The sequence below is a fragment of the Phyllostomus hastatus genome, unplaced genomic scaffold (genome assembly GCF_019186645.2).
Source record: "Phyllostomus hastatus isolate PE091 unplaced genomic scaffold, TTU_PhHast_1.1 phas_contig_148, whole genome shotgun sequence".
Taxonomy (NCBI): domain Eukaryota; kingdom Metazoa; phylum Chordata; class Mammalia; order Chiroptera; family Phyllostomidae; genus Phyllostomus; species Phyllostomus hastatus.
Window position 1 is genome coordinate 7,881,630 of NW_025333607.1, and position 16,364 is coordinate 7,897,993.

General features: G+C 39.0%; 1 protein-coding gene across 1 annotated transcript in view; it reads left to right on the plus strand.

Annotated features, from left to right (window-relative positions):
* FMN2 (formin 2) overlaps nucleotides 1-16,364 on the plus strand; it is a 268,694-nt gene that overhangs the window by 181,310 nt on the left and 71,020 nt on the right. Inside the window, exon 14 of the mRNA XM_045818459.1 lies at nucleotides 1,986-2,078. Coding sequence (XP_045674415.1) covers nucleotides 1,986-2,078 — 93 coding nt within the window. The remainder of the gene's footprint in view (nucleotides 1-1,985; nucleotides 2,079-16,364) is intronic.

A 16,364-nucleotide genomic window follows, 5' to 3' on the forward strand; every position in this document is an offset into this window, starting at 1 on the left:
TGAAGGAGGGACAGCCAATCCTTCCGGGAGACAGGTGGCAGGGAATGGCAACAAGGGGGAATACTTTTCAGGGGCAGTTGTGACTGAGGTCAGGCGTGAGTGCCAGTGGGAATTGGTGAGTGAAAGGGTGGGAGGAAGGAGAGAAGCACTCCGGGAGAGGAGCCAGCACGAACGAGGGGGTGGCGATGACCCTGGGCACTGAGTCTGTGAAAACTATCAGTAGAGGCAGACGGTTTGAAAGCTTGGTGAGCCCTAGATTGTGGGAAGTGCTGTACTTCCTATGAAGGCTTTGAAATCGTTGCCCTATTCAGGATGTGGCATGCGGGCAGAGGTCATTGGACAGTTTTACACAATGGCTCCGATCCCTTCTGGTGGCATGTCAAGCTATGAGAAGGAGCAAGGGTCGGTGGAGGATGCGAGACAGGAAGCCCAGTTAAGAGGTTGTAACAATAGCCCCAGTAAAAACAGTGAGGACATTTGTATCCGAATAGAGCAGGGATGGAGAGGGGAGGTCTGCTTAAGAGGCATTTAGGAGGTGATACCCACAGGATGTTGGGAGGAAGAGAGGGAGACAAGAATAACGCTCTTGGTTTGGTTTGAGTTTTTAGGTTGGATGATGGTACCACCAACAGAGGGAGCATAGAGTCGTGGCGGTAGCAAGTCTAGAGGAGGCAGCGATGAGTTCTGTGTTGAAAGTGCTGAGTGCTTGGGATCTGCAGAAGTTTGACAGATGACTCTGAAGCCATGAAATTCCTGGGCTAGGGATGTGGACTGGACAGTCACCAGCAAGTGAGAGACTGCGCAGGAGCGGGGGAGTGCAGGGAAGATGGGTGGGGAGAGCCCTCGGCGTGCGTGCCCGGTTTTACATGTTCCTGCACCTAACTGGGTTTTCTGTTTGATGGGGGGAGTGTGTTAACAAAATCCAGCCCTCCTGTCTTCTCATGCTTAGAAAAGCTAATGACCCGGAGGAGAAAGAACAGGGAAATATGGTTTTATAAGATACAGAAAATATTTGAAAGAGTGCAGTGACAAAGTTCCCTTGAGGAACCAGCAGCCTTGCCTTAAGAGTTGCAGAGGGAGTGTTTCACTGAGTCAGACACGTATGCATCTGTCCTAAGCTGTGTCCTTCAAATACATGCTGTTCAATGTTGAATTATTTTTTTTCAGGCCGAGGGTGCTCACTATCACCAGAGTGGTTGAAAATTCATCAGACATGTTCTTAGAAACACTTTTTAATTAACCCCAGGGAGCTCTCTGGGCTACCAAGGCACTGACGATGGCACAGTCTGAGAAGAGTGTGCACTTGAGAGTCGGCTTGGGCCCTCGCCTGTGAGCCTGCTGCTTGGTGTCTGTGGCCCCGGGAGCAAAGTGGCCGCCCTCTCTGAGCCTTCATTTCTGCAGCCGTGACGAGCTCATAATGTCCCCTTTACTGACTTGTTCTAAACATTAACTTAAAGAATAGGTGAAAAGGAATGAGGCTCCATATGTATTGGTTGCTCTCCTGACATTAGCACCACAGTTATTGGTTCTTTTTCAGAAATGTGGACTTTCACTGGGCATAAACTTGTATTAGAAGTCAGATGATGATGGTGATGATGGTGGTGGTGGTGACGGGAAATAATAACTGTGTGCCAGGCGCTCTTTGAACACTTACCATCTATTAACTGATTGGATCCTCATAACAACCCTGAGAGGCGGGTGCCGGCGTCACGCCCACTCTCCAGATGAGACCGAGGCTCAGGGGTTAAGTGGACACGCTTTGGAAGTGACCGAACTGGAGTCACCGATTCTTAAGGATTTACCATCCCCTCGAATGAAGCCTTGATTACAGGCTTCTCATGTCAGTATTTGGACGCTTCCAACGTATATGTAGAACATAGGTCAATTACTGTGGGTAACAAGACACGCTGACATTAGCGAGTGAGGTTTCAACGTTGTTTTACTGCTCCGTCGCAGCGCTGTAAACAGTGTCTCTCTGATTGCAGCCTGCGAGGTGGAAGCGGGGAAGGTGTACCAGGTGTCCTCGACGGAGCACATCCAGCCCTTCAAGGAAAACATGGAGCGGTTTATTGTTCAAGGTAAATCCTGCGGCGATATTTCTCCTTTCCCTCCCATGTCAGTAGAGGGGGAAAGGCATTTCAAGACAAACATACACATTGGTTTAAAAGGGATGGGCATCCTAGAAAAATAAAGTATGTTTAATCATGAGTCATACCGTTGTGAGAGACTAGCAATTTGCTAAACATGCTATTTTGTGAATAATATTCATTATTACCATTTCTCTCTAATGACAGTAAATGTAATAGATATTGGTTAAAATGGCTCTGAAATATTCTTCTAGGTTTTATCTCTGCTTATGACTTTAGTTCAACCTGGTCCCAAAACAAACTACATTGATGTTTTTTCAGATCTTCAAAATGTTATATGCTGTTTTGTAAAGGATGTATACATTCCTCTCAATACTTTTTTAAAAAGATTTATTTATTTATTTATTTATTTATTTTTAGAGAGGGAAGGGAGGGAAAAAAAGAGAGAGAGAGAGAAACATCAATGTGCGGTTGCTGGGGGCCGTGGCCTGTAACCCAGGCATGTGCCCTGACTGGGAATCGAACCTGTGATACTTTGGTTTGCAGCCCGTGCTCAATCCACTGAGCTGCGCCAGCCAGGGTCAATACTTAGCACCATTTTTTCCCAAGGAGCCTAAGGGGGGATGAATAGTGGTGGGCAAAAATAAAATAAAAAAAAAAACCCTTTACCAATATTATCTCATTGGCTTTTCCTATCTTCCTTCGAGTTAAGCAAATATGAAAAACCTCAGAAGATATTAAAGAAACAGCTTGTGTAAAGAGAAAAAATTCTATTAAAATCTGGCTATTTGAAATCATTGAAACGTATTTTTTCCACGCATTCACTACTCAGATCATTTTGCTTTTGCAATGTTCCATCTCTTCTGTAGATCAGATCAGACTTGTGTCAGGCAATGCTTGGCGACAGCTCTTGCTGCTCGGGAATTCCCGTGGAGACTGGCACGGCCTGAGACCGAGGCCGAGTGCCACTCCGTCCCCTCTCAGGCTGTGGCTTTCCAGGTTGTCCAAGTGTCATTACTGATGTTTGAAACGAATGAGATGTGCTGGCATTTAATTAAACCTTAAGTACAGCTCTTTGTTTTAGGTGGGAAAACACTATTCCATCATTGAATATAATCATGAAGATTGAAACGGAACATGAAACATGAAATGCAATATGAAATAGATTCATAAATCAAAGCGCTTTGTCATTTCCAAATTTTCAGACCCTCGTGACTTCTAGTGGCAAATACATTCAGTGGTTCCCAAGTAGTCCCTTGACTGAACTCGCATTCCTGTAGTAACACGTTAGAGGGCCCTGTAAACTCACTCCACTCTTAACGGTGAATAAAAATGAGCCTTGCTTTTTCCACTCAGTGTGGTTTTAGGATTAAGAACGTGTAATTTTAGAAAACGATGTAGGTAAAAAAAATGGATTTTTTTTTGTTTGTGGGAAGAAAGGAACCCTTAATTCTGTATCTCATTAAAAAAAATTAAATAATTTGCTAGATTTCATATCTGAAATGTTGATGTGTGGCACCCATATAGTTGTTCATATGATGTCTGGTTTATTATATAATATTCTGCACCTATATTTTGGAAACAAGGCATTGAAATTTCCTTTATACCTTAGCTCATTTTTTGAATGAATACCAAAGTTATATTTTGAAACTCAGATGGAATTTCTGGATGTGGGATTAGACATCATATAAAAGACATCATTATTGTGTGGATGTGGTCACCTAGGAAGAGAAGAAAGATAGATCCAGGGGTGGAATTCTGGAGCGGGGGAACACTTCCATGATGGACACAGAAGCCCCACAGGGGACGTATTTAGATACGTCAGAAAAAACTAAGAGAGGCTGTTGGCGTAATGACAGCCAGAGTCAGGAAGAGTTTCAGAAAGGAGGGAATCATTCTAGCGGTACCTGTTTACAGGTGGAACATTCTGGGGGTTTGGCATGGGCAAAAGTCAATTTTGTGAGCTTTTAATATTGAAGAAAAGCAAGGAAGTGGAAGGACACCACTCTGCCACAACTTTAGAAGGTGTTGTGGGACAACTGTATCCGATGCGCAAGTGTTTCACTGTGTAATCAAAGTCACTGTAGTTTAGCTATCTCTACTTGTGCCAGCGTATATGATGATTTTAGTTTTGTGCGTGTGTTATGAAGAAACCTAACTGGTTATCTCTAGATGGTGATTTTTTATTTGTAGTGTTTGTTAGATTTTCTCTGTGCTTCTTTCTTTTTTGAAGTTGCTGATGAGAGGAGGTGAGGAAGATGAGACAAAGGAGACCACTAGGGAACATCTTGCTTTGCTAACGTTTCTCTCGAAACTGGGTACACTCCCTCCTCCTCTGCCTCTTTCCCTTGGAATCCAGGTTGCACTGTGGACAGAGTGTCCGTAGGAAAACCATCCCGCTGCGCTTTCAAGGGCCTCAGATGCAGCAGGCTGCCTCTGTGTGAGCGCCTGCACGCGCTGAGGTTGCCGGCACAGAAATAGGAGCTGGCTCTCTGTCCTTAGCCTTCGCAGCCTTTTTACTCAGAGGATGTATTTTGATAAGTGTATATTTTAAAACTTCTGCTTAAGCTTTTTTTTTTTTGGTTGAGTGGCAAATTTTTGAGAAAGGTAAAGGTAGCTTCACTCACGCTAGTTAATAAAGTCACTATTGTGATTTTATACAGCAGAAATGCCTAATGAGATATCATTAGCCTCGCTCCCCGAAAGTAACTTTAGCCCCTCTTTTTTTAAATATTTCTTCCTTGGACGAAGTATGGTAAATTGTAGCTGAACTAGAGAAATAGAACCAAGATAAAATGCATAAATATGTAATCACGTGCATATAATTAAAAAGGTGTTGAGACCTCTCTTAAATATACAACCTTTAGTATTGGTAATTCTGCACGTGAGCATGAAGAGACACCGTAAGCAGGGGTATGAACTGTACCAAAGATGAAGAAGTGTGCTGAAAGTATCTTCTCTCTGAAACGGTGCCCATGGAGCCCTGTAAGCCGTGATCCACGTTCAGAGGGAGCATGTCTGGTGCTTTATTTCTTCTTTTCTGAAAATATCGTGAGAACTTCTTTTAGGGATGATAAAAGATAAAATAAACTTGATTTTTCAAAGTAATCTTTCACGGACCATTTAACATCGAAAGAGGAACATACTTGTCTTTTAAACAAACAGTGGTTTCCTTGGTATCAGCACGATGGCAGCAGTGACAGTGTCAGGCATTCATGAAGAGTTAGCCGAAGCCCGTCTGTACTCCACAGGATGATAATTTCATGAGTCCTTAGGGCTCTGAGCAGCCCCGGTTGCCCTGCTTTACCATAAGGAAGCAGAGGCTCAGAGGGCTCAGTACTTGACTAAAATCACGTGATGGACAGCAAAGTCATGTTGGAACCAAGACGTTTTACAAGAGGTGGCAGCTACAGTTTATTTTTAAAGTTGTTAAAACATAGTTAGGGACTCCAAGAGGTGGTGAATAAGGCAGTGTGTGTGATGTCACATGATTGACACTATAGTGAAGATGAAACCCATGTAAGGTAGTCGATGAAACTCATGTCACCGATATCAGATCACGTCACCGATATCAGAACAAGAAAACGGGGAGACTTTTGTATTCTTGCAATACGCATGCTGACACCACGCACCAGACCGACGTACTGACACGTGGTGATTCTATTTCGGATTCCACCATACCCTTCCTGTCACTCCTAAGTAATCTTTCATGGACCATTTAAACACATTCAAGAAGCGTGTGTTTGAAGTCATTCTTTTGAAGTGATCACCCCTTCTATATCACCACTTCTGTTGGAGAGTTACATTTCCCACTGCTGTGGTCATTCCTTCCGCAAGGGCTGATGAGACATGGTCCACGGCCTCTGAGGGGTGATTGGAGTCAATTACACATGAGCACTGCTAACTGCCTCCTGCATATTTCTGCTGGGGTGTCCCCACTGACACCTCATACTGTACATCCCACGCCGGAGCCTCAGCACCCAGTCAGTACTCACAGACCTCAAATAAGTCCTCATTTCATAGAGGCATGAATGGAAGTTCTCCCACGTGGTCATCTAAGAAAGAAGCTTTGGCCTCTTTATTTTTTAGTGAATGAGTGAAAGAAATAATATTTGAATAATACATCTGTTATAAAATTCAGGTATATAATGGGATGTAAGTCTTTTGGCATTACTCTTTTCTATTTTAACTCCATTTATATTTCATTTCTATCCTTCCAGAGGTAACTTGTGCATATGAGCATATTAATATGCACATACAAATTTGTGTTTATGTATATTTTGCTGGTGAATATAGCCTCTATGTGTTGTTTTTGCCTGTTTCATTTTTATTATGAAATATTTTACATTTATGTGTTTTATAGTTTATATGTATACAACATATCAAATATTTGGTAAAATGTAAACTAGTATAAAGTTATTTTACATGTATACAACATATACATGTGTATGTACAGAACATATAAGTTTGTATGTTTTATAGTCATTTTATGTATAACACAAAAATAAATACATTTTGTTATTCTTTATATTCTCACTGTTCGCTGTAACTGTGTTCTATAAACTTGCCACAAACATTGAATTAGCGACATTGCTCCCAGGAGCAAATACAGGGTTAGGTTTCTTCAAGTCTCTGGTCATTTTCATCTCATTTTCATCATTCGATCAGTATACCACCTTGTTTTATGCATGGTCATGTTTGAAGATAACTTATTTGGTCTACATTGTTGATTCATTACCTTTAAATGCACAGCCAGCAGTGCTATACCCCACACCTGGATGGAGTTCACCTAATGCGTGTTTTTTCCATCAAGCACTCAGAGCCTTGTTCTTCCGAGCACCGGGCAGCACCGCAGCCATTTTAGAAACAGAAATTACGCACACAGAAAGCACAAAGGTGCTAAAACATGGGTCACCATAGACCCTGAAAGGGATGCCTGTTTACAATAGGAGAGCGGAAACAGGACCAGGAAGGGAGAGCCTGGTCTTGTTAGCTTCAGCTGGCAGAGTGTTTGTCAAGCGACTCAGATGTTCCACTGTCTGCACATGCTCACAACTGCAAAAGCGCTGTGAGTATTGATTTTGGAGTTCAAATACTTTTTAGTAAGTAGGCAAATTCAAAAGTGCAGATCCCATGAATAATGAGGGTGAACGGTACACTCGAAAGGCATATCTATGTTATATATAAAATCAGTATGGTTACATATGTGTATTCATATTTTAACCTAAATGAGAGCTAAAGAATTGTAACGAAGGGAACAGCCACACACACTCTGCTCACGGAGTAGAACTTGATCGGCACGTCCAGCTCTTCTGCCTCTCCTTCCTCCTTTGCATGCCCGCGTTCTCCCCAGGCGTGACCGCTGACCCGAATTGCCCATTTATCACTTTACACTGACTTTTGAAAAAATTATTTTATCCTTTCCTTGACCCCACCATTGTCCCTTTGGCAACCATCAGCTTGTGCTTGATACCTGTGGCTCGCTTTCTGTTTTGTTTATTTATTTGTTTTGTTGTTTTAGGTTCTATATATAAGTGAAATCATGTGGTTTTTGTCTTTGATTTATTTCACTCACCCCATGTTGTCACAGATGGCAAGATTTCATTCTTTTTTTTACTGCAGAACTAAATATAACTATAACTATAAATACAAATATAAATATAAATATAAACATTCCAATGTCTATATTCATATTCTTTTCATCTATTTATCTACTGATGGACACCTAGGTGGTTTCCATATCCTGGCTGTTGTAAATAATGCCGCAATAAATATAGGGGTGCAGATAGCTTTTCCAATTAGTGTTTTGCTTTCTTCCAATCAACACCCAAACTGAAATTTCTGGGCTGCATAGCAGCTCTATTTTGAATTTCTTGAGGAACTTCCACACTGTTTTCCACAGTGGCTGCACCAATTTACAGTCCCACCAATGGTGTAGGAGGGCTCCCTTTCCGTCACACCCTCACCAGCAGTTGTTATTTGTTGATTTATTGGTGACTGTCATTCTGACGGGTGTGAGGTGACTTCCCATTGTGGTTTTGATTTGCATTTCTCTGATGATTAGTGATGCAGAGCATCTTCTCCTATGCTTGCTGAATATCTGTATGTCCTCTGGAGAAATGTTTTTTTCAGGTCCTCTGCCCATTTTGTTCATTGGACCATTTGTTTTTTTCGTACTAAGTTGTATGAGTACCTTAAATATTTTGGATGTTAACCTTTTGCCAGGTATATTATTTGTGAATATCTTTTTCCATTCAGTAGGTTGTCTTTTTGTTTTGCTAGTGGTTTGCTTTGTTGTAAAACTTGAAAAGTATTTTAAGGTTTATATAGTCCCATTTGCTTATTTTTCTTTTGTTTCTCTTGCCCAAGGAAACATCCAAAAAATATTGCTAAGTGTGATGTTGAAAGGTTTACTGCATATGTTTACTTCTAGAAATGTTGTAGTCTGGGGTCTTACATTGAAGTCTTTAATTCATGTTGAGTTTATTCTTGTAGATGGTGGAAGAAAGTGATCTAGTTTCATGTTTTTTGTATCTGCGCAGTTTTCCCATCACTACTAATTGAAGAGTTTTTACCCCATTGTATACTCTAGCCTCCTTTGTTATAAATTGATTGACCATATAGGCGTGGGTTTATTTCTGGGCTCTCTATTCTGTTCCATTGCTCTAGATATGTTTTTATGCCAGGAAGATACTGTTTTGATTATTGTAGCTTTGTAATAGAGTTTGAAATTTGGGCATGTGATAACTCCTAGTTTATTCTTTCTTAAAATTCCTTTGCTATATTGCAGGGTCTGTTATGGTCCCATACAGATTTTAGGATTTGTGGTTTTAGTTCTGAGAAGAATGCCACTGGTCTTTTAATAGGGATTGTATTGAATCTGTATAATGCTTCAGGTAGCATGAATATTTTAACAATATCAATCCTTTCAAATCATGAACATTTTATAAACTTCCACTTATTTGTATCTTCTTCAATTTCTTTCTCTATTGTCATAGTTCTCAGAGTACAAATCTTTTACTTCCTTGGCTAAATTCATTACTAGGTATTTTGTGCTTTTGATGCAATTTTAAAGTGATTTCTTAATTCCTTCTTCTGATCATTCATTATTGATGTATAGAAATACAATATATTTCTGAATATTGATTTTCCATCCTTCAACTTTACTGACTTCATTTATTAGTTCTAATAGATGTTTGGTGGAGTCTCTGGGGTTTACTATACATAGTATCTGTCATTTGCAAATAGAGAGAGTTTACTTCCTTCTTTCTGGTTTGATGCCTTTTATTTCTTTTTCTTTTCTGATTGGTAAGACTTCCAAAACTATCTTGAATAGAAGTGGTGGAAGTAGGCATCCTTGTCTTGTTTCTTATCTGAGAGGAAAAGCTTTCAACTTTTCACCATTAAGCATGATACTAGCCGTGGGTTTGTGATATATAGACTTTCTTTTTCTTTGAGATATGTTTCTTCTATACCCGCTTTGTTCAGTGGTTTTAACATATTGTAAAAGGATGTTGACTTTTGTCAAATGCATTTTCTGTATCTATTAAGATGGTGATATGATTTTTGTCCTTTTTTTTGTTGTTGTTAATGTGGTAGATTTATGGATGTTGAAGTGTCCATGCATCCCTGGAATAAATCTCATTTGATCATTTAATGCATTGTTCTGGTTTGCTAATATTTTGTTGATGAATTTTACGTCAGTGTTCATTAAGGATATTAGCATTTAATTTTATTTTCTTGTACTGTTTTTGTCTGATCTTGGTATCAGGGTAAATACTGTCTTCATAGAGTTAGTTCAGAAGCATTTCCTTCTCTTTGATTTTTTTGAAATAGTTTAAGAACTCCAGGTACTAATTTTTTAAATGTTTGGTAGAATTCACTTGTTAAACTGTCTGGTCCTGGAGTTTTATTTGTTGGGAGTTTTTTTATTATTACTTTAATTTCCTTGCTAGTAATTTCTGTTTCTTCCTGGTTCAGACTTGGAAAGTTATAGGCTTTTCTAGGAATTTATCTGTTTCTTTTAGGTTGTCAAATGTGTTGTTATATTGTTCATAACAACATTTGTTGTTATAGTTGTTCATAGTATTCTTTAGTGATTCTTTGTGTTTCCGTAGTGTTGGTTCTAACCTCTCTTTTTTCATTTTACTTATTTGGGTTCCCTTTTCTTCTTGATGAGTTTGGCTAAAGGTTTGTCAATTTTGTTATCTTTTCAAAATACCAGGTCTTACTTCCATTGATCTATTTTTTTTTGTTTTTTGAATTTCTACTTTATCTATTTCCTCTCTGATCTTTATACTTTCTCTATAGTCTTGCCAAAAATATAAATTGTAAACATTTTATTAGTTTGCAAGTTTATGAACTTCATATAAGAGGAATTGTAACTGAACTCTTCTGTGACTTGCTTTTATCCCCACTGAACATTGTTCTTGAGATTCTTTCATGTTTATGCATATGTCTGTATTTTGTTAATATTGACTTCATTGTAGGTACTTACCACACCGCGATTTATTTCTCCTATTTTTCCCTTTTTTTAGCTAAAAGGAAAAATACTCCTAGTGTACATGCCTATTCTTCTTTTATAGTACAAACCTGGGAGAACAAAGATTTGCTGGGTCATAGGGTTTATGAATCTTTTGCCTGGCGGGAAAGACAAATTGTTTAATAGTGATTTGTTGCAATCTACACTTATACCAGTAGAATTTCAGTGCGTCGAATTCTTGACAGCATTTGGTTCTTAGATTGACTATATCTATTATGTAAAATGGTATTCCCCCCAAAACTCCAATAAACTGTGAGCATAAAAAAAACAATAGTATTCTATTATGGTTTTAATCTGCATTTTTCTGATTATTTATGGAAACTGGTATATTTGTATATGTTTATAGTTGTTTCCTCTTCTGTGAAGTACCTGTTGAGTCTTCTGACTCATTAATTTGTCTTTTAGTTACTGAAAAATTAGGAATTTTTATATATTCAGGGTATTAAAACATAGTTAAATTATTTTTTAAAAATCTGATTTAATTAATGTCAATATGTGTTTTTTTAAGATTTTATTTATTTATTTTTAGAGAAGGAAAGGAGGGAGAAAGAGAGAGAGAGATAGAAACATCAATGTGCAGTTGCTGGGGGCTGTGGCCTGCAACCCAGGCATGTGCCCTGACTGGGAATCGAACCTGCGATGCTTTGGTTTGCAGGCCACGCTCAATCCACTGAGCTACGCCAGTCAGGGATAAAACATAGTTAAATTATTACAAACACTTCTCCCACTTTGGACCTTGTCTTTTCATTTTTCTTACATTGACAATTGATAAACAGAAGTTCTGTATTTCTGTGTAGCAAATTTTATCAGCCTTTTTCTTGATGATAATAACTTTTGCCTTATTTAAGAAATCCTTTCCTACTATAGGTTTGTAAAGACACTGCCCTATATTTTCCTGTAAACATGTCTTGGTTTTGTTTTTACATTTAGTTCTTCAATATCTCTGATTTTATATATGCAAATATTTGATTTTTATATATAGTCTGCAAAAATGAAATTTATTTTTTTACATAAGGGTTGTTTTAGATGTTTAGTACCATGTAATGGATATGCCATCCTTTCTATTCTAAAATGCAGTGCCATTTCTATCATTTATAAATTTTTAATATATGTAAGTATGGTTTTTTCCTTTACTTCTGCTTCAGCCAATTTCCATTATTTATTCTCAGAACAAAACCTGTCACACTTTCTTATTTCATGTAGCCTCCTAGTAAGTTTTGAAATGTGGTGAGATTAAATTCTTGCCTCCTTTAGTAGAGTTATGCCTCTTCTTGGTGATTTATTTTTCTGTGTCTAATTAATTCTTCTATATTCTCATTTTGGAATCAAGTTATCAAGTCATACCAAAAAATATCTACTAGAAGTTGGACACCGTTACATAGCGTCTGTGGATCAGCTTGGGAATAACTGACATTTTTATGATAAAAACTGACATTTATTCATGCTTCCTTTAATGTCTGTCTAAATAATCTTACAAGTTTTATTAAGGTCCTCAGATAAGTTTTATAGTAATAGCCCTAAAGACCTTATTTCTTACCCTAATACATTTTGTGAATTACGTTTACTATTACTCTTTGAAGATGTATAAAATTCAAATAACCATTGTATAAATCTGTTATATCCTAGAAACTTGCTGAGCCCTCTTATTAATATAGTAGTCATTAGTGGATTTTTAAGAAGTTTTCTCTTTGGGCATCACTGCAGATACTGAATGCTTTATTTCTTAGGGTTTTTTTTTTCCTTCTATTTCTTTCTCTGGCTGCATTGCACTGACTGGTACCTTCAGGATAACGTAGACAGGCAGCGTGGGGATGTTTTATTGCAAATGAGCATGACTGGAAGAACGTAAAGAATTATTTTAGCCGTTTTTGTAAACAAATTACCACAGATTGATTTTTAGATTTTCTTCTTATTCAGTTTCCCCCCTGTACTATTTTTAAAATTATGTTCCATATCTTTATTCTTTTAACATATGTCTTTGATATCCTAACACAATTTTTTCACAATATAAGGTTTAAAGCACAAGAAGTCTTTAGAAGGCTTTAACTCTAACCTTACCTGTTTATATCCTATACTATTCTTTGCCAGTGTTTTAAAATTATCGTGCTTTGTTTTTTTAATAACCAATACCATTTTGTTTACTCACCATACCTTTATCTTATGCGGTCCTTCTGTGATGATTTTTTTTTTTCTTTCTGAAGTACATTCCTTAAAAGTTGCTTGGTGTGAAACTCTGGTTTGAAAATCTCTTTTTTTTTTCCTTCTGTGTGAAAATATACATCAGGCTTGTTCTGGGGAGATAGATTTGCTAATTATAAAACCCTGGGTTGCGAGTAAATTCCTTTCAGCAGTCTGGCTGCCTGGGGCCCTTCCTTACCTTCCTGCACCGCCTTGGCAGCCCTGCCGCGCTCCCATCTTTGTTTTGTTTCTAAACTAGATTTCTCTCAGACTGTTTTATGTTTTTCTATTGCTATTTCTATTATTTGTCTTGGCGCGACATCAGAGGGCACTGCCAACCAAGAACTATTTTAAAATCACTTCTTGCCTCGTGTTCTAGGGTCGCTGACTGCAGACTGGGGCTCCGTGCAGCGCTATCGCCCACCGGGGGTGACCGATTCCCACGGGAGAAGGGGTCCCCTTTCGTCCAGGGCCGCAGATGAGGAGGGCACGTCTCCTCAGTGCCTCTCCTAGTGGCCTGGGGCTTTTCAGTTTTCTTTTCATTGAGGCAGTGTCTCTGTGGGCACCCTGGGGGATCCTAGGCCTGTTCAGATTTTCCTGTATGGCTTTTCAAAGGACAGTTTTAGGATGCCCCCAAGGCAGCGCTGCCGACTCCTTCTGGAGTCTTGTTCCTGTTTCTTTTTACTGCTTCAGAGAATTTCCTTTATTTTCTAGCCAGCTCAGTCATGCATTAAGTTTTATTTTATCCAGTACCTTCATGCACTTTGTTGTGAAACTTTTTGATGTCTACCTCTTAGTATGCATGAAAATAGAGGCCTCTGTTAGATGTTTTCAGTGATGATAGTTTCAAGATAATTTTGTATCTTGATGCTTCTTCTTAATGACTTTGTAGTATTCCATTGTAAAAATGCACCAAAACTCACTTGCTTATTTACTTATAAACCGTCTGTCCTAAGTCAGATAATCAGAAAGCATCTTGACCTAGGAGAGAGGTGACCTGGCCAGTGGCAAATGGTCCCTTCTTGTGCCAGATCTGATAGGCGGAGAGTGGCTTCTTGGAGCCTTGTTGGAGCATGATTATTAGCACTCAACTGGATTCTTGAATTTTAAAGAGTGATTATTGATGTCTGCTATGGGATGGGGGAAGTTGAGTAGTAGCAAGTATTTTTCCTCCAATATTTCTTTTATTCCCTCCATGAGAAATAACTTATATCTTATATAAAAATATGATACCAGTACAAAATATGTATAAAATTTGAAGAATTTTATTCTATATTCAAGGAAAAGTCAATATAAAATAACTTTTATGGGAAAAATTCTACTTCTTTTGATGTCGCTTTGAAAGCTTTAGTAATAGGATGTTTCAGCTGGGACAAAAGGCTAACATCATGGCGTCACCAGGCTTCACTTCTTCTGCAGACTCGGGGGCAGATCCATTTCCTGGCCTTTCTCAGATTCTACAGGTTCTTCACAGTCCCTGACTTAGGGCCCCCCACAGCTTCAAGGTCAGCAATGACTGATAGGGTCTCGTATTCTATTATTTTCATACTGACTTTCTTGCCTCCCTCTTTCACTTACAAGAATCCTGTGATTACTTTGGGCCAATATAGATAATATATGATGAGCTCATTTCAAGGTCAGCTGCTTAGCAACATTAACTCAATATGTGGCCTTAATTTTTTACCATGTAGCAGATTCACAGATTCTGAGAATTAGGACATGAATGTCTTTGGAAGGCCATCATTCTGTCTAGCACAAAATCTTTGTTAATTTTTCTGTGTGCTCCTTGTTATAAAATGTGTTCCTCTTATATCTCTTTGGCTGTTTTTAAAATTTCTTGTTTATTGATGGTTTTTAATATTTTAATTATAATGTGCATGTGTACTGATCTTGTTTGAAATTACCTGATCTCTTAGACCTGGGAGTTTGTAGTTTTTGTCAGATTTGGAGAACTTTTGGCCATTTGTCCTTCATTTATTTTTCTGCCTTAACTCATTTTTTTTCTAATGCTCCAACTATACACACACTGGACCATTTACTATTGTTCAAGGTCATTAAGCTTTGATTAATTGTTTTGGTCTTTTCCTCTGTATTCTTCAGTCAGAATAGATCCTGTTGTTATCTTCAAGTTCATTCATTATTCTTAGTTTCTAAAATGTCTTGTCTTATGTTATTTTTATAATCATGCCAATTTTTATTTGCAATTCAAGTGCATTTTCGGGTCAGATACCATATTTTTTACCTCTACAAGTTCCACTGGGTTCTTAGTTTTTATATCTTCCATTTTCATCAACTGCATGTTTGTGTCCCCCTCAAATTTCTATGTTGAAACCCTGCCCCTCAATGTGGTGATAGTAAGAGGTGAGGCCTTTGGAATGTTAGTGAGGTCATTGGATGGATCCCTCACTGTGGGATTAGTGTTCTTCTGTAAGGAGACACAGGGGAGCTTGCCTCTCTCTTCACTCTACACGGTGTGAAAATACAATCAGAAGTTGGCCATCCGCCAGCGCAGAAGAAGGTCCGCCCCAGATTCCTGACCCCGCCGGCACTCTGACCAGGGACTTGCAGCCTCCAGAGCCATGAGAAATGAGTCTTTGTTACTTAAGCCAAACCATCTATGGTATTTTGTTACAGCGTCCTGAGCAGACTAAGACATACATTTTTCTCTTCATTATGTTCATTTTTAAAAAATATTTAAGCATGGTTCTATAAGAGCTGCTTTAGTTTCAATGGTCTTATTTGCTGGTTCATCTCTTGTCATTCCTGGGTCTGTTTTTATTGACTTACTCATCTTCTGGTAATGGATTACATTTTCCTGATACTAGGTTGGTCGATTTCCCATTAAATGCTAGGCGCTCTGATTGTTAGAGCACTATGTTGTTCAGTTGTGGATTTTATGTAGACTGATAAAGAATATTTGGCTTTGTTTGGGCAGACACTTTGAATTACTTGTGATTCAGTTGGATACTTTAAGACGTGTTTTAAACTTTTCTGGGACTAATCTGGAGTTCCCTTTATACCAATCCAGATCCTGCTAAAATGGCTCTTACCCTCCCCGCACTGGGGTGTCCGATAATTACCCTTTCCTCGGTGGTCCACAGCAGCTCTGCCCACTGGCTCTTCAGACTTCAGATTGCTCTTGGCCCTGTATGAACTTGGGGAGTTGTTCAGTTCATAGTTCCACGGTCGTTCTTGACTTTGACTTACAGAGTTTCATGCTGTACATGGGCTGGCTAATATTCAGCAAAAGGTCAGCGACCTCCAAAGCTGTTTTCTCCCTGGAGCTCTGCGTCCCACACTCAGCCCCCTCAGCATCCTTGAACTCCTCTCTTTCTTCTTCAGCTCAGTGGGACGAGTTGGCTGATTTGGGTTTCCCTCCTAGGCAGGGCCCAGGGTCGGGAAAGCGCCTTCAGCCAGAGATTCAGGAAGTCCGTAGGACTCAACCCGTTTGTGCACCTTCTTTCACAGATCAGGGTCCTGCGCTGCTCATTGTCCAGTATGTGACAACTGTTGTTTCATATATTTTATCCAGTTTCTGGTTGATTACAGCAGGAGGG